At 39.5% G+C, this 26,163-nt stretch overlaps 2 protein-coding genes across 2 annotated transcripts in view; both read right to left on the bottom strand.

Annotated features, from left to right (window-relative positions):
• Positions 1-5,582, bottom strand: part of LOC141017137 (rho GTPase-activating protein 29-like) — a 34,186-nt gene extending 28,604 nt beyond the window's left edge. Inside the window, exons 1-2 of the mRNA XM_073491753.1 lie at positions 5,466-5,582; positions 4,257-4,633 (exon numbers count right to left, since the gene is read on the bottom strand). Of these exons, the coding sequence (XP_073347854.1) occupies positions 4,257-4,542 (286 nt within the window). The 5' untranslated portion in view covers positions 4,543-4,633; positions 5,466-5,582. The remainder of the gene's footprint in view (positions 1-4,256; positions 4,634-5,465) is intronic.
• A 1,769-nt stretch (positions 5,583-7,351) lies between these two features.
• LOC141016776 (activin receptor type-2B-like) lies at positions 7,352-23,190 on the bottom strand. The gene is made up of 11 exons (XM_073491318.1): positions 22,669-23,190; positions 20,351-20,558; positions 15,864-15,979; positions 15,356-15,507; positions 14,968-15,111; positions 13,763-13,906; positions 12,815-12,963; positions 12,517-12,631; positions 11,587-11,725; positions 11,209-11,339; positions 7,352-10,684 (listed from the first exon to the last, which is right to left on the bottom strand). Exons 1-11 carry the CDS (start codon positions 22,718-22,720, stop codon positions 10,490-10,492), a joined length of 1,545 nt encoding a protein of 514 aa, XP_073347419.1. The 5' UTR covers positions 22,721-23,190; the 3' UTR covers positions 7,352-10,489.
• Positions 23,191-26,163: the final 2,973 nt, after the last annotated feature.

The raw sequence follows: 26,163 nt of genomic DNA, 5'->3' as shown, positions 1-26,163 counted from the left end.
ACTTTTATATTGCATATTTATTTCATTCTATTGGCCCTGAAAAGTTGTACCATTTCTATTAAATGCTTTCAATGTTGACAATCAGAGGAATTTAAGCCAAGCTGTGTATAACTTGAGTTAAAAGCAAAAGAAATATTCCAGCAGAAGAAAGTTCCACTTTGCTTTTCACAACAATTGCATATTTATCACAGACTAATCCACTGCACCATAGTATGATTGTGTTTTTTAAAAGTGGACATTTATGGGAACTGGAAAATGTTTAGGGTTCATTTTGTGACATCAAGTTGAGCACTAGTAGTTGAAGTCCTGCTGTTTTCAGTGTTTCCTTAAGTTTGTGGAAGATGGGTCCTTCCCCTGAAAAACGTTTTAAATTTTTAAATTCAAAAAAATCGAATTCACATAATTTTGGACCATTACTATCACCATATCTTTGTTCAAAAAGAGAGCTGATATTAAATAAACACCCGAAAAAGCTCCAACTTGCTAAAGAAGTCTACTTGGGACCAACTGTAACCATTAGATTTGGGAAACGTCGTTTAGTTAAAGGTTTGGTTGTTTAGCTAGGCCTTATAATAGCAAGGAAACCCCTGACTGTCTCCCACTTCCTTTCAAAACAATAATGATGAATTATGCTTGACTACCTGGCATGTAAGCAACTTATTTACAATTTTGGGTCAAATTAAGTCAAACGTTAAGGTTAAACGATCAAACGCAATTTTGCGTTTGACACAGAGCGGTGAGAGGTTAAAGTTGGGGATGGGGACAGCAGTCACCTACTTAGTCAAAACTCATGCAGCCTCACATTCCTTACTAGGGTTACATTCTTCGACAGCTTGACTATTGTTGGGCAACAATTCTTGCAAGCGCTGTGACAAAGGGCCCAGTTATGAGAGAAAGTGTAAATCTACACCACCATCTGACCCTGGGGAATCTATAGGTGTGAAGTTGTAGGTGTGAGTGTCGTGGGTCGAGTTGACTCAAGCTTACGGTCACGGATGGAGTTCCCATGTGGGTTTATGACAACCAAACATGCTGCGTGCATATGCCTCCCAGCTAATGACTGGCGGGTGCCCTGAGAGGAAAAATAAACACCTTCCAAGTATTCTCTGCATAAGGAGCTGAATCAAACCTGCCTCTCTGCGATGATAATACAAACCAGCCAGTTCACAACGGGGTGCATGTCTTTCATGAAAAAAAAAAAAAAAAAAAAAGCATTGTGTCAGTTTCACACAGTACTCCAGTGACAGAAATATGAAAAGAATAACACGATAGCTGGCATGCGCCCCGCTAACCTCCTCCCCACTTCCTCCACGACCTTGTTGCTGCAATTTCCCTCAACCACATGGCGACCTGTTGTTGCTGTCAGGCTGTTTCTCTATTCAAACAAAAAGCTAACACATGCTGCTAATCACACAACAGTGACACTAAGGGCAGAGAGATAGCAAAGTGTAACACTGCCTTAAATCATTTTAGCAATATTTCTTAGAAGAAATACAGTTTACATCACACAGTTATGTGAAAAATACTGCTTATTCAGGAAAATTAAATAAAAATTCTTAAATTAAACCTGATTGTTATTACTAAACATTTGATATTTCTACTTAAATATAATTTAACAAAGAGGAAGCATTGTTTATCTAAGTTAAATTAGATTTTAGATGGCTAATCCCCAATACTGTGGTATCATAATAGATATTGCTTTAAACTCCTAACATACAGGGCAGATGAGATAAATTAAACATTATTCTTGTTTATCTAATGTGCTTTAACTAAAACAGAGACACAGCCTGATTTAAATCAATAGAAAACATTAGAAAACAGACCATTAACTGTTCCTTTTTCCAGACTGTGTAACCTCCCTGCCTCCTTATACAAAAACATCCAAGTCATTAATCCATCCAATTATGGATGTCAGCACTTAAACATAATGAACGAGATGTAGAAATACTGCTATAGGCTAAGATTATCAAATCACCATTATGTAGAAATCCATTAGATACCATAGACCAAAAAAAGTTGGTAGTTCTCTATAAAAAGCTTAATGACAAAAACATTTAAGTTATAAATATAGACATAAAGAAATATTTTCTATATGGCTATAAAGACCTACTGTATGTCTTTAAACGTGGAGTTTACGTGAACCAGGTCATAAAAAACTCCTTGCAAAAGAAAAACATTTAAATGTGAATATGAGTGGCAGGATTTCTCACGATGTACAGTATATGGACTCCAACACTGTCAGTATCTAAATGATGACATATGTCTCGTTTCCATGCTTGCTAGCTTTAAAAGAATTTTGCTGCTTGATTTGGTTTGATATTGGCAGACTGAGATCACATTGTGTTTGTAAAGCTAGGAGGATTTAAACTGTGACCATCTTCCGCCAATCTGTTACCAATAACTAATGAAAATGACTCAATGTTTACTTCTGACTGGATAGAGAACCACATAATAGTAGGGGCATCTTGCATGAGTTGTTCCACCAGACCGCTTGTGTCACTGTCTCCGAGAAAAGAAAATCAAAAATAAACCACTAATCCAAACGGCGAATAGCTGAATGACATTATAGGGTCATATGGTATGATTTCATACCCACCTGCTGAATAAGAGCCGTTGTGAACTGGGAGGCAAATATCCCAAATGTTTTTGAGATGGCTCAGAGCAACACTCAGCATGATGCAAGCCAAGGCTCACTCACAGAGGCCTCACTCCTCCAGCCAGAGGAATGGCTAAACAACTCACTCCCACTGCCAGACCTGCAGTTGGACCCCAGTATGTGTGAGGGATAGTTTGTGTGTAGGTATGTGTGTTTTCGCAGAACAGTAGGAGTAGTAGTAGTTGCAAAAGTGGCAGTCTCACATTATTGATTCCATAAAGGCAAATGCAGTGAAACAACCAGAGTAAAATGGACACCAACAAGCAAAATAAGAGGTCTGCTCACAAAGAAAAGATAGAATATATTGCTATTATACAATAAATACACGAAATGTAGAGATCTTGATGTGTTAACTGGACAAACCAAGCAATTTCCTAATGTCACGTTGGGCTCTGGGTACTTGAGATCCTTAATTGTCATATTTTTTGACAATTTATCAAGCAAATGTTTAATTAATAAATAAAAAAAAACAGATTAACTGATAAGAAAAATATTTTAGCATACAGTAAGCTACTGTGTTCCTGTAAAGGCTATTAAAAACACTACATGAGTGTTTGTGTGGGTTGAGTGTTTGTGTGTGTCGGCAAACAAGAGCAAAGCCATCAAAACCAAGTGCGAAAAACTGAAAGAAAGTACGTAACCTGTGCCTGCCGTGCTTGTGTGTGTGTAGTGGTGTGTGGGTGTGCAAAGTTATTAACACACAACACTGCAAGTGCTCCGACACGTTAGCAGTGAGGCTGTTATAACACTATAAACTGACACTCCACAGGTGGTTCTGGGTGTCTAATGATGGCTAACTCTTGGCTTTAGTTATTTATCTATAACATTAAAACAGCACACAGAGCCTCCCGGACATTTAATCCTAAACACTTGGGTGATGGCACAGAAGGCATCAAAGCAGAACAGGGACAGTGTCAGATATACAGTCCCACCTATGAGTCAAAGAAATGTGCTCACTGTTTAAAGAGCTGTAGGTGTGTTTACACGTAAGTAATTGCGATTCCCGTGGACAAATGGCCAAACAAAGACGACATGACACCTCGTCAATACAATGCCAATGTATCTGCAGTGGAATTTGCTGGCAGAGAACTTTAGTTATCTATAGCATAGCATCACTGGTAAACATCAGGTTTTAATGTCTGTACCTCAGTCCAAAGAGCAAGGGTTCCTTTCTAGACAAATCATCTGCAATTACACAATGAGAAATCTTTTCAGAGGAGACAGAGACATGTTCTCTGCAGACAGTAGCCTTTTCAGACTAGAATGCAATGAATGCAGCTACGTGGAAAACCTTTCTTGATCTTATGAAGCTGTGGATGTTGCTCTTTCAATCACCTGGGGGTTTGTCAAAAGTATTTTTGGGATGTCTAATAAATTACAACTTTCGTAGAAGTGGGCGACTAGAAAGCGACAGAAACAACAACACAGAAATATCAGAATATGACAATTAGATTGCACTGAACACAACACTGATTGTGTCTGACAAGTATCCGAAGATTGATTTTCTCTCTTCAACTATGTCATTTTACGATCTTCCACTTCACTGACCTCCACAGCTCCTGCACAAACACCTCCGCATTCCAGCTCCCCCTGAACTCACCATTACACTGGAAAGCCTCCTTGAGGTTGAGCAACACGTCAGCGAACCACCGGACATCATTCACTAGCTGCATCACATACTCCGGGTCCACTCCCGGTGCCCCCACCAGGTGAGACGTCAGCCCCATGCTGCTTAGAGGATTGGAGTTCTTGGAGCTTCGACCCATATCCCAAGTCTTGGTGGATCCAGCCGACAGAGATCCCGTGTGGGGCTTGGAATGGTGTCGTGGCAGACCCTGGGTGTGCTTGGTCCCACCGCCACCACTGCTGCTGCTCTTCCGTAGCATCCCAGCAGCCACTCCAGCTGCCACCCTTTACAGGGGGTACAGCAGGCCAGCTAGCCCCTGAATTCACCAAGCTGCCCTGGTCCCTGGATGGCTAAAAGATAGAGAAAGATGGGTGACGATGATGTGTGTGGTCTCCTCTTCAAACCCATTCATCTACTTCAAAGTTGTAACTGAATTGTTAAAGACCTGTTACGTCAAATAAACAGTACATCACTTTGTCCTGGGAATACACTACTCAAAGTTAGGGATGTTGGGATATTGTAGTATTTCACTTGATTGTATATTCTGTGACATATCTGAATTTTTCTTTTGTGGACATTTCTGGTCCCTAAAAAAAATGCAACACACTTAATTTGACATCTTATGCATATCCATGCACATGAATATATGCACCCATATCCCAATAACCCTAACTAATTTTGAATAGAGTAATCGCCTCACCATTACTGCAGTTATTCATCTGTCTTTTGAGTGATATTTTCATCGAAACTAGATGTTTTTTGATGGTCCTTTTTGCCTCCCATAAAAGTCCTTAAATGTCTTGAAATGTTTAACTTTTAGTGCCACAATTAGATTTACTGTGTATTTTTGACGTTAACGTCTACTTCAATGGCTGTTAACGCTGTTAACGTTCGCTAGCTTGTTTGTAAAATAACGACATCTGCCAACTAACATAAAAGCACTCCCACATATTGATAAAAACACTTTTTAAGAGGAAAAACAAAGTACAATCACGGGAAGTGATGACAAAACGCTAACAACATCGAAAACATCACGGCCTCAACACTTCTTTTTTCCGGGCAGTTTACAATGAGAGGTGATGCTGCTGCTGCTACCCCGGTTAAAAAGAAGAAAAAAAAAACAGTCGACCCGGGTCATAAACTGCTTTGCTGGCAAAGCCAAAAAACGCTACTTAAACTCACCTGCTCGGCAGTTTACGGACATAATGGCCACGATATCCAAGCAAAACTTTGCTCAATGTAGCCTGGAAAAACCCAAGAGCATTTCCGTTAGAGAAACAAAACTCCAGCAGAGGCAGAGAGTCGTCCGCTTTGAGTCACTGTACATCGAAACGTAGCTCACAATCAGCAGCTCTCAGGTCAATCGTAATTTACTAGTCGGTTTGTCACATGACGGCGCCGGCGCGATCTGATTGGACAGATCCTCCCAGCGGAACGGAACCTCTGATGCCTTCACGTGCTGGCGGACGTTTAGGTTAACCGTTTGAACTGAAGAAGCTTTACATTAATTTGTCGAGAGAATGTGATTCATTTTTATCGAGCACATGTTAAATTTACTTCGAAGAAATAATTTTTGTCAATTCATCTTAATGCCTCGCCTGAAACCTTGTAACCCTTAAGATGCCAGTTATGACATTATCATACCATGTAAACAGAAACTGAAATGTTCGATTACCCCTGAATGTCCTGAAATTTTATCCGAATATGTTTTTTTTTCTTTATTGAACGATTGAAAACATACAAAACATACCATAGTAATCAATAATCAACTTAGATGAGGATTAGGTAAAATAAAATAAAATAAAATAGGGTGATTTTTAGATAATGAATATACAAAAAATTAAGGATTAAGCTTATATCTTATTCACTGGGCAGAAAAATTCAAGATCCAAAGTGGAGCAATCAAGGAACCAAATTAAGGCCCATATTCAAAACAACAAAAAACGAGAAATATCCACACCTTTTGTTTTTGACATTTTTTTTAGGGACGAGAAGAACAGTCTAACATCATTTATAAATCATACAAAGGAGGGCTTGGCATGTCTCTATTTACTACAATGAATATGATATTTACCCATAAGTACAATTATATCAACCATGTCAGATGAGTTCAAATTATCCAAATAAAAAAGAATGTGAGAGGCGTCAAAGGATGGAATGTCGCTGACCTTTAGTGATAACCCTCTGTTTTTTTAATATCTTACCAAAATCTTATGGACACAGGGCATAAGAAAAACATGTGTTCCAAGGATTCTTCAGTCTCATTATTGAAGGTATATGGTTCCACTTCAAATTTAAACCGTTTTTTAAGAAACTCAGCCACTGGATAGATCTTATGAATTCATTTAAAATTAGTTTGTTTAACTTTTTGGGAAACAGGCCATTTCATAAATTTGGAGCGTGCTCTTTTTATCAGAATGGTAACCTAATATTTGGACTGTTGGATGGACATTTTATACGACACAATAGCACTGGGCAGATGGATTCGTGGAGTGCATTTTTTCATCAGGACATTTTGAAGCACACACATAATTATTTCTAACAATTTTAGACCTCATATCAGCTCCAACGACAAGAAAAACTGAATAGAAAAGATCAGAGCATCTTGAAAGGTTAAGCACATGACTGAAGGAATAGGTGACAATGTAATATGTCATTTGGATAAAAAAAAAAAGAAGCTCAATCACATTTTTAATAGATTTTTGTGAGATTTGTCTGTGTCCATACTGGGAAAATGAATGCTCAGCCCTCATTATTCTGTCTCATTTACAGTTTTGATCAATGGGTATTGTCCCAGACAAAGAAAATAATAAATCAAACCAAACTAGTGACACCACTGCTGCCATCTAGTGTACATATGTAACCATAGAACATTTACAGTATGTTCGACTGTGATAGGTCTTTCTAAAGGCATAATTTAGGATTTAACCAGCTTTTTGTAGTGACAACTGCTGGAAGCATCATCAAACTACCAACTCTCTTTGTGGATTTATCAAATGAGACCTGCGTTTTGTTTTAAGTTGATGTTGTGTGTCAGATGGTAGCTGAAAAAAAAGCAAAGAATTCCATTTACATGGTTAATCAGTGTTTGTCTTTATTTTAATATACAAAAAGATGGATGTATTCTCATCTACTTTATATTTCTAAGCATTTCAACTCACAGATAAGGTTACCATTCATACTGTTTTAGTGAAACCAACCAACACGCACCCACCACACACATACAGGCACACTTTCTTTCTTCACATAAACAGGGAAGGTCACACAATTCAGTCAAGCATCCATCCACACTACGAGAACTGAACAATATGTTGACTGTAAATTAAAAAAAGGATTTTGCTTTCACAGGATTCACACATGAAAAGGAAGAAACCCTTTACATTTGTCAAGTAAATATATACACGATAATTGATATTTTTTTCCTTTTTTTTTTGAAGATGAGACCGACTCCATGTTAGTGTTACTAACGAGGTACTGCATGAGGTAACTGGTTTTTCTGTTCAGAAGAGCTGGGTGTAAGACAGCATTTGGAGGTAAACGACCGATCACGGCAGATTTTTTCCTTCGTGATCGTCGTTTTTCTGGCACAATACGTGAAAGCACCTGGGTCACGTTCAGCTCACGCACACACTGCATTTTGTCTGTTTCTTCTATCAGGAGGCTTTAACATGTGTCCTCATCAGAACATGATCCAGGTGTGATGAGATGAACTTTTATTGATCCGCAGAGGAAAACTGCTAAGTCACAGCAGAGTTTAATTACATAAACTATGATATTCAAGTGACTATTGCTGTGTAATAAATATTGCTGGACCCTCGGACCACGCACATGCCATTGTTTACATGAATCGTAATGGGGCTGCATTATTAATAAATCAATCATGTGGTTACAGACACATAGATGATTTCCAAAACACTAAAAAACATTGTTCTGTAGTGATTGATGTTTTTTTTTTCTCCCCCCAACACGTTCTTTACCAAAAACTGCACAGGAGCAAGCGTTACAGACCACTGTCAAAATCACCATCTTTCCACAGCACTGATCAAAGCACAACAGATGAGCCTGTGTGTTGTCCAACGTGGCTAAACTATCACTGAACAAGTCCGACTATCACATCAGCGGGTTAATATTGAGGTAATACTGTTCAAATGGGCAAACCCAGCAAGTTGCCAATCACAGAAGCCGCCAGCAAACCATCAGGGATTCTTTTTTTTTTTTCTTTTTTTTTAAACATGTTTTTGTGTTTTTGATGATATACACGCTAAACTTTCTAATGCAAGTGCTACCTACACAGCTTCTGATCCAGAGCAACTGATACCATTATTATAGAAATCAGTAACAACCACCAATCTGGTAAAATCTGAAGAAAAAAAAAATGTATATATGTATATATATCTATATATATATATATATACACACACACACACACATTTAAAAAATCATCTCAGGGCTTGTTGTCAAAATGACTTTTAAATATGTAGAGGTGGAACTGAGAAATCCCTTTCTGTTTCTGTGAAATGAGAACATTAATGCCCTGATTTTGTATTTTTAAAAATCAGATCAGTGTTCGGCAACTGTGTGTACAGGTCTATTTACAAGAATCTGCCTCTCTTCTTTTAGATTTATACAGCATTAACACCGTGACAACTGGTCAGGCTCTTTAAAAAAAAAAAAAAAAAAAAAAAGAAAGAAAGAAAAAGAAAAATCTCCACAGACAAAGAGGCCCAACCGGCAATAAAATATCTCCACTACTAAAACACAATAAAATACATAACACAACTTGATATACATGTAGAAAAAGCCTGAGGTACTTGTCAGAATATCTGAGGTCAGTCTGGAGGAGTAAGCAGCTGAGGGCTTACTCGGTCAAAAAACACAAAAACAGAATATTAGCCTCACATAATATCATTAGCGTTATATTAACAAAGAATACATGTACATCTACAAATCCTTGAGTATCCTGGAATAGTCACAGCAGCATAACGGACATTCAATGTATGGTATTCATGTTATGGTACAACTATGGCATTGCATTTGAGACAAAGGCAACCATTTGAGCTCTCCTTGCATGATGTACAGTGACTGAGGTATCTGGGGACTGGTGTCCAACTGAGTCTATTGAACAAACACCCATGAAAATTAAAAACAGACATGTTGCTTACTCAAGTATGGCCCTCGCAAGGATAAAACCCCAACTATCTGTCCATGGTTCTTACTTTAAAAACACACTCTCTATACATTTCACACCATTTAGTCTTCGCACACACGCACACATACACACACACACACACACACACACACACACGCAGACAGTTAAAATCAAGAATGTGTAACATTGCAACTCCAGGCAGCATCCGTCAATGCCCCTGGCACTGGCAAAGGAGTAACTCTGAATTCCTACAATTAAAAAACAAAACAAATCCAGGAATATGTCCATGATAGCTAGCTGGATAGCTTGGCTCTCAACTTAGAGAAAATGTTCCAAAGAAGCCTACTGGATACCTGAGAGGTAGTTCCCCGGGGACAAGAGGCTTGTCCCGAATCTTCAAAAAAGTTCAAAAATGTCCAATACAACTGCTCAGCGCTCCCACTTTAGCTCCTCCCCTGCGATAGAACAGGTGTGCTCCGATTTTTTTGATCTTTTATTTTCTTTTTTCTAATCCCATTCAGAGGCATTCACAGGTTTAAAATAAGGGAGCACACTCGAGTTTAAAAATCGAGATGCTTCGACCCCTGAGGAAGATGAATATATTTTGTCTAACAGTCTCAAAACGGTTCCTCCGAGGTGTGCAGCACGTCGTCCAAGGTTTGGAGCAAAGGTTCATTTCATTTGGCCGCAGACGATCATGACCAAGACAGGAAAAACGACAAAGATAACAACTTATGAGGTAATAAAAATAGACTAACGCAAAAGAAAATACATGAGGTAATGACAACATTTAAGATTTGACACATGGGTGTTATCAGATGTGCCCTTCGCATAACTTATTACTACTTCAAAACTACAGCAGATGGATGTGTTAGTAAGATCCGACATTAAAACGGGAAAAAAAAAATAAAAAAAATACCAGTATTGGGGTAAAATAGCAGCTGCATTCACGTTGCTAGTTGTTTTTTTATGCTTTTAAATATTCACGGAGATCCGCTGAGTTTGGATTTGAAAAATAAAAAGTCAGGAGCTCAGGTGAAGGATGGTGTCGCCCCATTCAGGTGCTGGACTCTTTGGGAGGTAGGTCCTCGTTGGTGAGAGACGTCACAATGGAGACAGGGCTGTCTGAGGTAGTGCTGCTGATCGTCCTGGCGATCTGGCCGATGCGCTCCTCGACGCAGCCGGCTGACAATCGCGCCTCTGCGTCGTGGTCCCAGCATTCTTCGATGGTCTCACACATCTGGCTCAGACCCTGTAGCAACGAACAAGAAGATAGTCAGGCTGTGGTTCTATTTTCTTTCTTTAATAAAAGGGCAGTTCTATTCGTGTAAGTTTTAAACCTGCACACACAAGAGTCAAATTCAAACACTTTTCAAGCACTTTCAAGGTACCTAAATCCCAAACTTTAAGCCTTTATCATCACATCTAAACTGTTACCATAAATGCAATTGCGATAAATAGTTTACAGAATTCTTTTATACCCTCAGCAATCAATATATTTTCTTACTTTGTTCATTTTACCGTCAGTTCGTATAGAATTTGATTGCGTGTGTTGATCATTAATCATTTCATGCTCACTAATTTCATTTCACAGGCCAAAAAATCTCTCACTTCTTCTGTGATCTAAATAGTACCAACATAACTGACTTGTGTTTCAGAACCAATTCAGAGAACTCTGATGTCAGCTGATTGAGCTGCATTCACTGGAAAAAAGGATGCATGACATCCTGGCATTGCTGTTGAAACTGCAGGAGCCATTCTTCCACTGTTACTCACAGGATGTTTGAGCCAGCAGTCCTTGATGGCTGGACGCATCTTCTTGTGCACGACCACATCCTGCAGATCCTCCAGGGTGGGATGCTGGCCTATTTCATCCTCGAACGGCAGCATATACTCGCCAACCGTACCTGAAGAGGGGCAGAAAGGCCACAGGATGGAAATCATTACACAGAGATCATGTCAAGTAAAGAGTGCAGCGTTTGGATTTTGATCATCTGAAACTTTCGCCCTCTTTAAAGACACAACACATTTTAAACGGAATCAGATGGCTTTCCTAGACTAAATGAAACCTAGTTCTTTGTTTATGAGGTCAGCCTGCAGCACGGCGACCTTTCACCTGTGGGTGAAGCAGCATTCCTGCACTGTTAAACTCACCGTCAGCCTCTGTGCAGCGAGACACCAGCTCCCACAGCACCAAGCCCATAGCGTACATGTCTATCCTTAGGAAGGAGTCTCGCTGGAAGTTGATGGCTCCCTCCAGCACTTCTGGAGCCATGTAACGCCTCGTACCCACCTGGAACGACAATAGATTGTAAACATGACTATGTGCATGAAGGATGTGTTAACAAGCGCCAAATCTGGAGCACATCAGGTTTCATATTTCAAGATTTCTACATTGTGTTTCTTGCACATTTTAAAACTTTCTACACGCTGGATAAAAGGTAATTTACCTAAGAATAAGGTGGTTTAAGCAAAGCAAAACAATGTTTTAGTATCAAACAACATCCTGCGTCTTGCAGCTGGGTAAATTGACTCTACTTCTACAATCTCCAAAGCGTACCCATGTTACTCTGCAGATAGAATCAGTACTTTTGAAGCTCTTTTTCATGGTGAATTACTACCACCATCTCTAAATTCAATGTCAAATCCTACAATAGGAAACTAAAATAAAATTAGTATTAACTCCTAACTACAGCCCTGATTCTAAAAAGGTTGAGACGTAAAAAAAAAAAAAAAAGAGGTTTGGTTTGAAAATTTTTAAAAATTGCACCCCTGTAACACCATTGTGCTCATTTAGAAAAGTTTAAAAACAGATGATACCAGAGATATCGCCATTTTCCCCCAAAACATTCCTTTCTCTTTTCAAGTCCTGGCGCCTTCATTACCCAAAACGCAACATAGCCACCGAGAGACATCACTGGAAGCTTTTACCAGGTAACACGCAGCTTCGTCTGGAGCAACAAAAGGCTTCATACTACTTTTATTAAACATAAGTCGTAGTATTCTCCAAAGCCTGTAAACATACTTTAATGTGTAAAATTGATGGAGTTACCCCTTAAAAACAGTGTTTAAGTGATTCCATACCTGGCCATGAGTATCTCCTGGAGGTTTTCCTGGTTCAAATCGCACAGCAAGCCCAAAGTCTCCAATGACTGCAGTTAAATCATCTCGTAGCATCACATTCTTACTCTTGAAGTCCCTGGAAGATTCATTTGAGGACAAATTCATTACGGAGATGTTTAGTCACACATATTAATCCATGGACTTGAGGCAAAATTACTAAATCAGGCAGTACTAATAAAAGGCTTCATCTAAAATCAAATGCAGTCTGGACTTTGTAGTCAGCATTTTGAGGTTCAGGAACAGTTCATGGTTTCTCTACCTGTGTGCAATGGTGGGTTTGGGCCCCTCTCCCTTGTAGCTGGGAATGTCCTCATGGAGGTAGGCCAAGCCGCGGGACATGGTCTCTGCTAAGTGACACAGCTCACTCCAGGTCACAGTGTTACCCTTCAGGTGGTCTGTCAATGAGCCCTGCAGGCACATAAATGATTCAGGAGCAAAGGATTAATAAGTGCACAAGAATCTCACTCTACCGTCAGTCAGAGTCCTGGTAAATAGCCAACCACAACCTTGGAATAGATTGTTTTTAGCCGTGTGTTTCACTTCATTTGCCAGCAGAATAATGTGGACCTGACAAATTGCCAGAGTAGTCTAAATTCACACGATATAGCTTAAAACATCATTTAAAAGACTGACAAAAATGGAAACACATGGAACATGGAACAACAGATGACACATGCACTAATGGCACTGAGACAATAACTGTAACTAAATACGCCTTTACCACTGCCATGATTAGAAGGTGCCACAAGGAAAAGCATTAAAGTCATTACACAAATGTAATGCCACATTTGTGCTTATGGTAATTATTGTTTAATCCTGTTAATACCTTTGTAGAGAACACCAATGAACAGGATGTTCTGGTTGCCTCGAAGGCGTTCAATCAAACTGTATTATTTCACCAACACTTGCTGCTATTTTTAATACAAGTAGTATTAGTCGTTATTATTTTTACACTCCATGCTTATAGAAATAAGCTATATAAATCTAAACAACACAGCTCTATCACTTGAAGGTATACAGGGTACTGCAGAACTGCCATAAGTAATAAAATCCTCTTTAATAAAAGCTGTGATGCTCTTTTGTTGAGGTAAATAAAAGCCTCTGCCAATATTGGAAAATGTCCAGCAGTTCCAGTAAACAAAGAAGCCCTATACCTCTCCATGAATTTGCCGTATATGGGTGTGTATGTGTGGAGACGTGCACTCACCCTCTCATGAAACTCGGTGATGAGCCACAGCTCCGTCTCCAGGTTGCTTCCGTGCTTCTCTGCAGCGATGTAACGCAGGAGGTTTTCATGTCGCATCCCTGGAGTCAGGAAAATGTCCCGCTCGTTCTGCCACGACTGCTTATCCTACACACAGCATGCAGCCATATTTAGGTCTGGATGATTTATACATGCACTTATGGAAAAAAAAAAATGGGGTCCTTGTTTATGTTACACAAAGCAGTTAGCCCCAGTTAGCGCCTGTCACGTATTAACATTCAAGTCAGCGCTGAAAAACTATACACCCTTTGAACTTCTTTGAAGTTCGTTTAACAACATTACCGCATTATAGAAGGCATTTACAGAACCTTCAAAGACTGTTAACCATCTGAATGAATTAAAAACACTCATCTGCTGCATGACAAAAAAGATCCTTGGTCTGTTTCACAAGCTGCACATGAACCAAATTCAAAAATCTCAGTTGTATTGATATGTATTCATCTTGTATAGTTCTTTGTATGGTTCATCTACTCCAATGTCATATACATTTAATTGTACTCTACATTTTTCTATTCATCTCTACTTACTTTGTCCTTCGGCTGCTGTAACACCCAGATCTCACTCCTGGGATTAAGAAAGGACTGTCTCATATCTTTCCATTATATTATTTTTTCATACAAAATAGCATGTGAATGTTTTGCACGTGATTCAAAAGGAAGCAATATGTAATTTGTGGCTCCCTGAATTCGAAAATGCAGTAGCACTGCAACAATTACTCAATAAATCGTTTTTCAAGCAAATATGACAAACATGCATGTCTTTACATGTCTTTATGTTTTGAACTGTTGATTGGACAAGAGAATCAATTTGTAGATATTATTTTGGTTTCTGGGAAACTGTGATGAACATTTTTTTTAGACTAAACGTGAAACTAATTATCAGATTAATTGCTAATGAAAATTGTCGTTAGTTACAGCCCTACAGAACAATCAGAACTGGAGAAATGGGTTGAAATCTTTTTTTTTTTTACTATGCAATAGATGAGATATTTGTTCATCCAGATGGTAAGAAGAGTCTTTGAGGACTTCAAAGAGCACAGGAATCAAATGTACACTAATGTTAATGCATGATAGGCACAAACTGGAACAATAAAGCAGCATTCAAGAAAATACAAAATTACACAGGTTCCTCGAACACTCCTGACATACCTGAACTGGGAAGACCTTTACTGCGACATATTCGCTCATCAACTGGGCTTTCCAAACACAACCAAAGCGCCCCCTGGCTTTGATTTCCAGCAGTTGCAGTGGTTTCAGACCCACCAGGGGGGATGGAGGAGCTGGTCCAGGATCCTGAATTACAGACAAGGAAAACCAGTTGAATTTTCTGCTAAATTTGCCTAAAAAGACACTGAAGATGTTCACACTTCGCTTGCCTTTCCTACATATATGCTGCTGTATAACGGAAGAATAATTAGGATGAGCAGCAGTGGCCACCACGATTGATCAGCAGTACAGAAACTCAAACTTGAATCAATAGAAGACACTGATCTCTTCTGATCACCACTTTAAACAACAGGAGTATGGCCTCTCTCACCTCGCTCAAGTCTACGTGGCCGTAGGGAGGTTTGCGGTGGCGATACATCCATAATGCCAGGACGAGGGCCAGGGACAGCACGCAGAGAGGCAGCAGGGAGTACACCAGCACATTGAGCAGGGAGGGCACTCTGGGTGGAGGCCGGATTTTCACTGTCAAAAGGGAAACAGAATAATTAGCCGGCTTTTTGACTTGTAGGTTTCAAGCAAATTCAAATAATAGGTACTGAATGCTGCAATACCACATGAACAAAGAAATGACCTCAGTGTACTTTTTAAATTCATTATAAAATACAAAAATTACAAATGATTAGCATATTAGCTACATTTAAAAGGACAAAAACCACAAAGTCTTTAAAATGCACCATCGATTTGATTATAATGTGAAATACATGATGTTCTTTTTTTACTGCTACATGCAAGGCTAAGCTTCACTCTCACTAATCGGAGGGGAAAAGCAGAGACCTATTTTTTGCCTGTACTATATGTGGGATGCATTTGCTGCTCACCTCGGTTGCCACTGCCAATCATGTCAGGAAGGTGGGTGAATCGTTCATTGCAGTAGTTGCCCTCGCAGCAGCAGAAGAAGACCTGAGGGTTTTCCTCCATGGAGACACACTCTTGCCTGAAAACGGTAGATGACACACCTACGTTAGTGTTTCAATAAACAAATGTCGAAACCAGATACGTGTCAAACTCATGATAGTCAACCTAACATAGCGTTTTGTGATCTAGACTCTTGTTTTTCTCCCCTCTGCTTCTGCTGTACATAAACAGTTGACAGACAAAGAAACATTTGTCCTGATTATTGTCAGGACTCTGTCTTCAATCCACGCTTCAACCCTTGGTGCTGGTTACTGGTAATGTCTCCTGTAGGGATGTAACGGTTCGTACATTCGTGCCTAGCCGTCATGGTACAGTGCACGAGGACTACATGTTAACTGATGCACATAATGTATCACAAACATCCAGAAACTAGGCTGTCACAATGACAGAATTTTAATTTTGAAACACAAATAGTTTGAAAAAACAATACTCAATACCTCTTTTGATACAAATGAAAAAAGGGGAAAAATTGTTGTTTTTACCGGTAGCGTGAAATAACATGAAACCAACAGGTATTGCGTTATTATTGCCAGGCTCTGGTAAAACATGTGTAGCACAGTCTTTTCTACACAAGGTCAGTATAAACCTGTGCCGCTATATGCTACTGTACACACAAATGGCAGATCTTGGAATAATCGTCAATAGTCCCCAGTGACTATCAAATAGGATTTTTTGCTTGAAATGGCCATCCCTACTGTACACAGTGCTGGTGCAGAAAAAGTTTGTATAAACCAAACCAACACATTTCTAATAATGTAAATACCTTTATAGCTTTGGGTTGAAAATATGATTGTGGTTTATTTTGGGTGTTTTGTTTTATGTAAAAGCTTTGGTACTTTCAATACTATCAGATGAATACTCAATAGTGAGTGTGGTTTTAAACATGTGGTAATCGAAAAAGTTTTGAAAGGTTACAGGGAACTTTTAGCCGATTACTGTTAGCAACATGTGCCAATTTTAGCACAACAAGCTGACTGCTATCCAAGCCAAGATAGTGTGTGTTGGCGTTGCTCCACCGTTACGTAATTAATTAAAATATGGGTGCTTTAAATGTTTACATAAAGCCAAGGTGGAACTACTACATTATTTCGCATTACTCTGTTTTGATTATGATGATTATTATTGTGATGATTCTTTCGTGTACTCAATTTCAAAGAATAAAGAGATGCTTCTCAGTTTTATATCCTATTGTGACCTATTGCCTTTAGAGAAAGTGTTCAGTGTTCGTTCAGTGTAATACAGAAATGTGTGAAATGTTCCCTAACAAGAGCATTAGATCTGTCTTTGACACTTGCACTACTGTCAGTTTGGCTCATTCAAGAATTACTGGCTTGTGACATCCTTGCCATCAGTATTGTAAGGCTGTGTAAGTACTGATAATTTTTCTCTTCTCATTGAGCAGGTAGTTGTATAGCAGGTTCAAAATGCTTTTGAGGCAGCTGCTTTTCAAAAGAAAGGATCCTTTCCACGTGAAAAAGGTTATATGAAAGGTTGTTTCATAAATCAGAAGGATCGAGTGAGTGTTCTTTCAAAGATATCGTCCTTAATGTTTGTTTTTGTGGCACAAAAGGGGAGATAGATAACCATAAATGTGAATGAACTGAACCATGACTTCTGAGTACTGTTACCCCCCTAGATGCCAGTGTATAAGTCACACAAGGGTTTTGAACACTTTATGAACACGACTGAAGGGGTGCTCTTACGTGCATAATCAATCTTTGTAACATTGTCCTTTAACTTTCTAGAAAAAGATGCCCACCTGCTCACTGCTCTTCATTTTCTGTCATTAATGTGTTTTCACTCAGATAAAACTAATCAGAATTAAACTGAGTTTTTCAGGTCTCACTAAATCCCCTTTATAGTTATAATTACAGCCAACAGCACCTTCAGACTAAAGCCATTTCCCTTGAAACTGTCGAGGAAATTGTACCTGCGTCTAAACCTACAATTTGTAAAAATCCAATTTCAGCAAAGCTATTGAATGTCTTTTGGTTGAATGTAGTCCTTGCTGATCAACATTAGTGTTGATATGTCAGTTTGTCTCTCATAATAGCAGTGACCTTTATCGGATAATAGAGAGGTTAAAACAAATTACAAAATGTACCCATTTTATTGGTTTCTTATAGTTAATTCTTTATACACACACAAATGGGAGCGTGTCATTCAGGGACAAGTATTATCAACTGTTTTGTCCAACTACCTTCAAGAACCACTTTAGCTCTCTGAATTTGAAACCACACAGCTCTGAACAGACAGCTGATAAAGGCTACTTTAAAATTCTCCTCGTGACTAACAAACTCCTGAGTGGTCTGCTGACACTGTGTCTTTCTGCCATCTTCAGGCTGTGGACATTGAGCTGCACTCTGCAGTGACTATCTGTGCCTTCTTAGAGGGAACAAATGTTCTCAACATCCTCAAGTGGGTCCAATCAAAAGTAAACATGCTCATGAACCCTTTCTTTTTATTCTTCCAGTCGAAGTCAACCCATTTTGCCGACCTTACTGTTGTGTATTCTGTGTGGATGCAGTAGTAATGCCTCTTAGTTCACATTTTGTTTTATATGTGTTGTATAGGGCAGCCCAGACTAGACAAAAAAAGTCATTTTGCAAGTATTTTGATAGATATTACGATTGTAACATGATTTAGGATTTGTGAGAATGATCGTTTTTGAATTTTCATTTTCACTGAAATGACATTTGTTAAAGTCTGTACCAAACAAACGTGTTTTCTTACACTGGGAGAACAAGATGCGTGGCACAGGGCCTCTCTGCAGCACTACAGTACTTCATTATGTCCATCATGCCGTTTTGTCACACATTTTACCTTTATCAAATAATTGCAGCCTCTGTGATTTAGATATTGCCCATGGCTGTACTGATATTTCTATAATATTAAGATTAATTGTGCTGTCCTAATGTTGTCTATGCCATAGTAGAGCTGAAATTATGAATAAATTACTCAATCATCAGAATGAATCGAGCTATTTTTAACATCAGTTGAGTGAGTTTACAAGCAAACATGCTTAAAATCTGCTGGTATAAGTTTCTTAAATGTGTTTTCTGCAATCTTTTGATTTACATCGTTATTAACTGAATTTCTTTGAGTTTTGGACCATTAATCAGAAAAAACAAGTTATTTCAATATGTTGTCTTGGCCTCTGGGAAATGGCAATTGCCATTTTTCCATATTTACAATTTTTTCTGACATTTTATAGATAACTACAAAAGTCTTAAGCAGATTCATTGGCAATGAAAATGATCACCTCTGCCAAGGAGGTTATGTTTCACCCGTGTCCGTTTCTTGATTGGTTGGTTTGACTACAGGATTTCACAAAAAGAGCAGACGGGATTTACATGAAACTTGGATGGAGGATGGGCCTAGGCCCAGAATAGACCCCAGTAACATTTGGTGCGGATTCGTATGAAAGAGACAGATCCAGGAATTTGTTCTCACTTTCTTTAACATTGCGAGAATGGAGCATTTTCTCAGGACACAATGCATGGATCTTGATGAAAACAAAAACAAAAAACAGGTGTATTTAGGTGGTTGGTATGTATGAGTGAGTACAATGATGCAGATCGTCATGAAAATCTATTATTCTTCCACAACACAATTATGATTGCATCTGCATTGTTTTGTTGTCACAGATCTGGTGAACGTAAATTACGGTTAAGCAGTCATGGGTGGTTTAATATTAGACAGGCTGGATTACATTAAATAGGACTGTTGGGCCTTGAAGAAGGTATGTGTCCTGCTGAGTGCCATTCCAGTTTGATAATGAAAATATTTGCTATGCCATCCTATTCTTAGCTTCACGTGGAGTGAGTAAGTAGCACTATGTGTATGCACCATAACTGAAGAGGTCTGTATGTTTGCTTGCTATCTTAGAAGATATGTGTTGAGACTTTAATGGAGAAGTTGGTGATAAAACACTATAAATATCTTTTTTTTTTGCAAATGGACCTCAGCTGATCTGGTAAGAGAGCCTCCATCTTTTCTCTTCATGCCATGGTTTTTCAATTTTCAATGATTTCCAAATTGTTAAATCTGTTGATCCATCCAACAAAATCAAATTGCTTGTGTTGTCCAAAAACAAAATATTTAAATTTGCAGGGATATTAAAAAGGGAATAACAGTGAATCCTCACATTTTTAGAGGCTGAAACCAGCAAATACTTGTCACCTTTGCTTGTTTTTTCAATGAATCACTTTGTTTATTTCTGTCCCTGAAGCTGCTCCAGGTCCCACAGTTTAAGATGTGCTGGACTACATGTGAGTACTGATGCAGATATTTATGTTGTACCTGCTGCCAGTCACTTAGGGAACCAAGCAGACACCTAAAATATGAATGTAAATGCGTGTCGGTCGATGACCTCGCTCAGTGATCCGACCTGTCATAGCAGTTGAAGTCGTCCAGCCAGCAGCCTTTCTTCACCAGCTTGATGGTCCCTGAGGAGTTGAGCCAGGAGGCATAACAGTGCAGTCGCTTGTCCTTCTCCCCCTCGCAGCGCTCGAAGCCGCTCTGGTTGGTCCTCTCCGTACGCCAGTTATCATTGTAGTACACACACTCCCGGGTCTCCGCTTCGCCCAGACTGTACCCTGTGATGGACAGAAGGCCTCAGTCAGCTCACATCTTAATGAATTGAAAAGTCAGTGGCGGAAGCACGGACATATGGCGCAGGATCCGCTCTGTGCCACGAAGAAATATCTCCGAGCAGAGCCTCTATCATCACTCTGGCGCACGGCCAAGTTTGGGAGCTCTCTGTAGTAAAAAGGGAGTTCCTCTGGGCTAAGAAAACGTTGCTGAATAGTAGTTCGGCATAATCCCATTCACTAAAACATCTTTTCAGAGAGTAATAACTAAAAAGGAAGAGGAAGAGGAAAAATGACAGAATTTAATTGGCTTTAGAAAAACAATGGTATGCCCCACTGTGGCGTGGAAACACACCACACACATACACCGGTGTGCTACTTGTACGCTACGTTGTATAGATAAGGACTCTTGTAGCCTGCTAAAGTGTGACACATCTGGACAGACAGATAAGACCTTCTTTAAAGGGGCTTTTACTGTCATTTAAGAGGAAATAGTCCCCTCGAAACAAGGGCGAAATGTAACAATAGCTGTCAGTCTCCTACTGTTGCACAATTCCTAATAGAAAAGGGTTTTATTCTTCCCTCTTGTGCGGATTCGAACGTCGGAAAACACTCGAGGCGACACATGTAAGGCGTGTTTTGACGAACAGTGAGGGAGATAACACGCCGTTCGTGTCATTCACAGTGTGGCCTGGACATTCATGCCTAATCTTTGTTCACAGAAAAAATAGTGCATGTCTCTTTAAATCCCTGCCTATAGGAGGCTGCCCATCCCCCAGTGTTACCCCCACAACCCATTACACACACACACACACACACACACACACACACACACACACACAGAGGCACGCATCCACTTACACATACACTTAGTTGTCCAGCAGCATACAATGGATTTCATTATAGCATATAGGGATGCATGCAATGACCAAACATCATGCTCATTATTAAGGATGGAAGGAAGGAAGGTAGTAAGGACAAAACACACACATGTACTCTCTCTCACACAAACACACACTCACACACACAGCAGAGATGCTCAATGCTCCATTGAGCCGAGATGGCATTTCTGATATCTGTGGTCACATGATCCGGGAGGACTTTTACTACAAGAACATTGCCCAACCCCCCTCCCTCTGTCACTTACTGAGGCTTACACCACCACAACATGTATTCTGGAGAAGCACAGCTTACTATACACTCCGAGCCCCTAATCTATAAACCATAAAGGCATTAGCCAACAGCGCTATTTGGGCACACAGGAGGACAGCTGTGGCTCAATGAAAATTTCATCACAGTTCGAGGAAAAGGCTCAAAACACATCGTGATGATGGAGGTGGAAAGTGGATGTGATTGTTTTTTTTGTTTGTTTTTTTTTTAAATACCTGTGAAGTCACAGTAAAGGCTGCCCGGCTACGGGAGGACACACACAATACAATCTGCCCTGTGAGTTGTTCTAAAACAGACAAAATCAGGAGCCAAACAAAAGAATAACAAGCCCGCTTGCTCAAATTCACGTGGTACAAAAGTCGCAGGCTGTGTAACAGTGACCTCAAGACCCGACTTCACACAAACAGCTGCTGTCTCTTCGTATCAGAACGCCATTGATTTATGGAAAGCCGTCCAGAGAAAGTGTGTTTCCAGAGGCTCTTGTTCGGGGCTGTGACCACAAACAAGAGTGCAGACCTGAGACGTAAGCCTATAAGGTTTCAGGATGTTGATGCAGCTGCTGCCTTCTATTCCTGCCACCGGGACGCAACAGTTTTACATTTGGATTTATTTTTAAAAGGGGGGGGGGTTCTCAGCGTGGAAGAATGGCTCTAACGTCATTTTTTTTAACGCACAAAAATAAAATAAATAAAATAAAATAAATAAAAGTCGTAGCTCTTGCTTTGATACTTGAAATAGATGTGTTACAGAGAGACATTAGGGTACGAGAATAAAAAAGCCCCTCCAGCTGAACGGCAGTATCCACCGCTAAGCAAAGTTTAAATCAGCCAACAAACTCGTACGCAGACAATTACGCACAAAAAAAACGTGTCTGCCTCAGGATGGGGGTTAAGAGGGGGAGAAAAAAAAAACTGTTGCAAATTCAGAACCAACAATAGCGGCTTACCTGCGCATAAAGTTCCCAGAAGAAGTGAACAAGTCAGCCATGAAAAAGACATGTTCCGCGTTAAATACAGGACACAGGTTTCCCTTCGCTTTCCGTCGCGAACATTAAAACTCAGCTCGTCCAAAACATCAGTCCGGGATCAAGACGACCACAGGCCTCCGGTCCCTCCGCAGCCTAACCACCACCACCACAACGCGTGTCAATAGCCGCGACGCTGCAACAATGTTGCAAGAGACGACAGGAGCGATGAACTGCCCGCCACGCTGCTAGTCCGTCCGTAGGTGCGGCATGTCGCGTCGGAAGTGGACCCAAAAAAAGCGAACGGGAGGCTGCTAAAAAACACCCGAGACGGTCTTTCTTGAGGTTATTCACTTGGATAGTAGCACCGCTGCATCGGGAGGTCGGTCGGGGTTTACATGCATGTTACTGATCTGTGTCCAAAATGGCTTCTAAATGGGGAATGGGCTGCAAACAGGGAAACCCGGATGTGTAAACACAAAGAGGGGAATTCAGGCAGCCAGCGAGTGACCTTAACGCGACACCGCAGATACAAACGCCTGAAATGACTTTCTGTCCGCCCGCTGTCGATGTTCGTAGCGTTATTTTCACCGTAAAACAGCCCCAGCAGAAGGAATGTGAGGTTTGCTGGTGGGAGATGTGTTTTTTTTTTTTTTTTTTTTGTATCCACGATTGTGTTTGTCCCGCTTCCAGCTGATACAACACTTGCACTTTCTGTGGTCAGAGTTGGTATTTTATATAGGCTACTTTTCGGTTCTTATATTTAGCCCGGGGTTTAAAATGGGATTTCAGCTCATGTGTGCTGTTTAAAAAATATATATTTATTAAAAATCAGAGCTTTTATTTATTTTGAATAGAAAATAGCGTTATTAATGTAATAAGAGCAGATACAGTCAACTGAGGCTGAGGTGAGCTACACACAGTCTGTATTTTAATTTTATTTCTAGTATATTAATACAATTAGCTTGTGCGTAACCCACACATTAATAATATTAATGTATCAGCTCCTAAAGTATTAAAGTAATACTATATCTTTTATTCAGGGCCAATGTGGCCTAATAAATCTCCCACAGCCCCACAAATATGTTAAATTCAGAGGGTTTTTGTCTATCTGAATGATCTTTTATGCATTAGTGGGAGTGCTAAAAATAGCTGACCTAATTTGGAGTAAGAGGATACAATAAATGCTTTTTAAAATGTATTCCTTCTAATTACTCATCCCACCGCCAGACAGTGTTAAATATAAAGTATATCCTACACAGCAAAACCAAAATAGAGCCGACACAACCGTAGCTCATAATGAATCACTAAGCATTTTTATTATTATCACAAAACAGGAAGTGTGGGACATTAATCTTCCCCAATTTCCAAACACACTATTCTTTTTATAGTGTTTCTAATGATAAGTGCCAAATAATATGTGACGTTATAGATGTGTATTAAAGGAGCGCTATGTAGCCGTGGCAGTAGAGAGTTTATTGTCATTATAAAATGTACAACGAAATGAAAAGGGCTTTAGTTAAGGCGCACAAGAAACAGGCAACCCAGCACAAAGAAGAAAATATTGCAGGTGTGCGTGCAAGTATTTTGCACTGTTAGATGAATTATTGCACAAAGTAGGAAATGGGGAAGAAGAGAAATATCTTCATTGACTGTTTTTTTTATGCCTAAACAAACTAAATAAACAAACTCTCTTCAATTTCATACTGTTTTACTTTGTTTATATGTGGCGGACCCTGCCACCTTTCAAGCTTCCAACAGTGTTATTTTCCTCTGAGAACAGCTTGTTTATTCGGTCATTGAAAAAATAAACATTTCCGAGTTTGTGTCATTACCTCATTAATATTGTAAATATAAAAATTCTGAGTTTGAATTTCTTTCTCAACACTGCGCAGTGCTCCTTTTAAAAAAGAAGTGCTTATGTCATAGGAGTGGTCAGTCTGCCTTCTCATCAAGTCTCCAAGCCAACAGACGATAACTTTCAGAAGTATTTCCTTCAAAAGTCATTTTCCTCTGCCTAATTGACAGTGCTTCTCTTTTGTAATCCCCCCCACTTAAGAGGAAATGCTTACCTCCATTAGAGCAAGTAATCAAGGCTTATTTATGACACAAAAAAATAGATGTCTATAATAATAAAATATCATGTCTGTGTAGCATTTAAGACTAGCTCGTTCAAAACTGGAGTCCATTGTGTGGAATAATAAATCCCATCGTCAGAGAAAATCAGCAGTGACATTGTTAAAATGCCATTAAGCCGTGCTCGCAGGTCCCTTTTCCCCTTCTCTTCTCTGACATGCAGACTAATGGCATGTTGGTGACACCCAGCCAATTCAAGCAGCAAATGGCCCAGGAATAAGGTTAGACATAGGTAATCGCCCTTAAACTAGTGCCGCCGAGTGTAACTCAAGACAAAGCATTTCCTCATTAGGCTATCCCATATTGACCCTGTAACTCGATAGAGGCCATGAGCGAAACCTTGTAAAGATAGGTGATCTGTTGTCATGACAGTTGGAAGAGAAAGCACATGAGCGCTCATTAAAGGTCCAGGAGCCACGGCCATGGTGTGACATTTCCAGAAGAATGAGAGCATGTGGGGAGATGATGCAGCGGTGCATAAAAAACATGAAACTATGAGGTAATCGTGTTGCAAAAGGTGGTGAAATACAACTTATGCCAGTTTGACACTACTTATGCTGCATTAATACATAATGCAAACACGTTATGGATATAAGCTAAACAGAATTTATGTGGACAACATCAATTAATACCTTATACGGAATAAGTGTTTCTGTTCTTTGTGTTACTTTTAATATTCGAGGAAAAATCCCCCAAAATCCAGATATTTTTCATATGTTTGTGTCATTGCTGTTGAAAGTCCACATCGTGATCTCTTTGAAAACCCTGAGGTGAGTGTCACGACTTCACCGTAAAATAGATAAATGACACTAGGTGGTAGCAGAGCTCCCCGGAGCAGGTGCTTCAACCTGTGCAATATCTCTCTTTCACTCTTGATTTATACGCTGTATATGTAGGGAAGACACTCAGTTTCTATTGTTCACTGCTGACAGCAAAACATTCATTTTTATGAGGGAACATGTTTGCTAAAACTGCGTTCTTGTGTCTTAATTCGAGCTTTTATTTTCTTTTTTAACAGGCTGCAAGTTTTTTTTTACTATTAAAACAATTTAATTTCCATGCTCACATAGCTAACTATTAATCAGTGGCATCTAATGTAACCTAATGGATCTTTTAGTATGAAGTAGAGGCACTAAATGTATTGGAGTTATGGCATATAATAGAAGGCAATTACCTGAATCATAGCTTGCAGCCATTTCTATAATAAAATGTAATGGTTAAATTAGTTTCACAGTGAGCATAAAGGGAGAAAAAAGGGAAATAAGATTGTAGATATTGTAGGATCACTGCTTTATTTCAGCTGTTGAATAATTCAGTACAAAAATAAAACAACAAGCAAAG

Source organism: Pagrus major, chromosome 21 (assembly GCF_040436345.1).
Source record: "Pagrus major chromosome 21, Pma_NU_1.0".
In the NCBI taxonomy this organism is placed as follows: domain Eukaryota; kingdom Metazoa; phylum Chordata; class Actinopteri; order Spariformes; family Sparidae; genus Pagrus; species Pagrus major.
The sequence above is the reverse complement of the archived record's forward strand: the minus strand, read 5'-3'. Positions and strand labels throughout refer to the sequence as shown.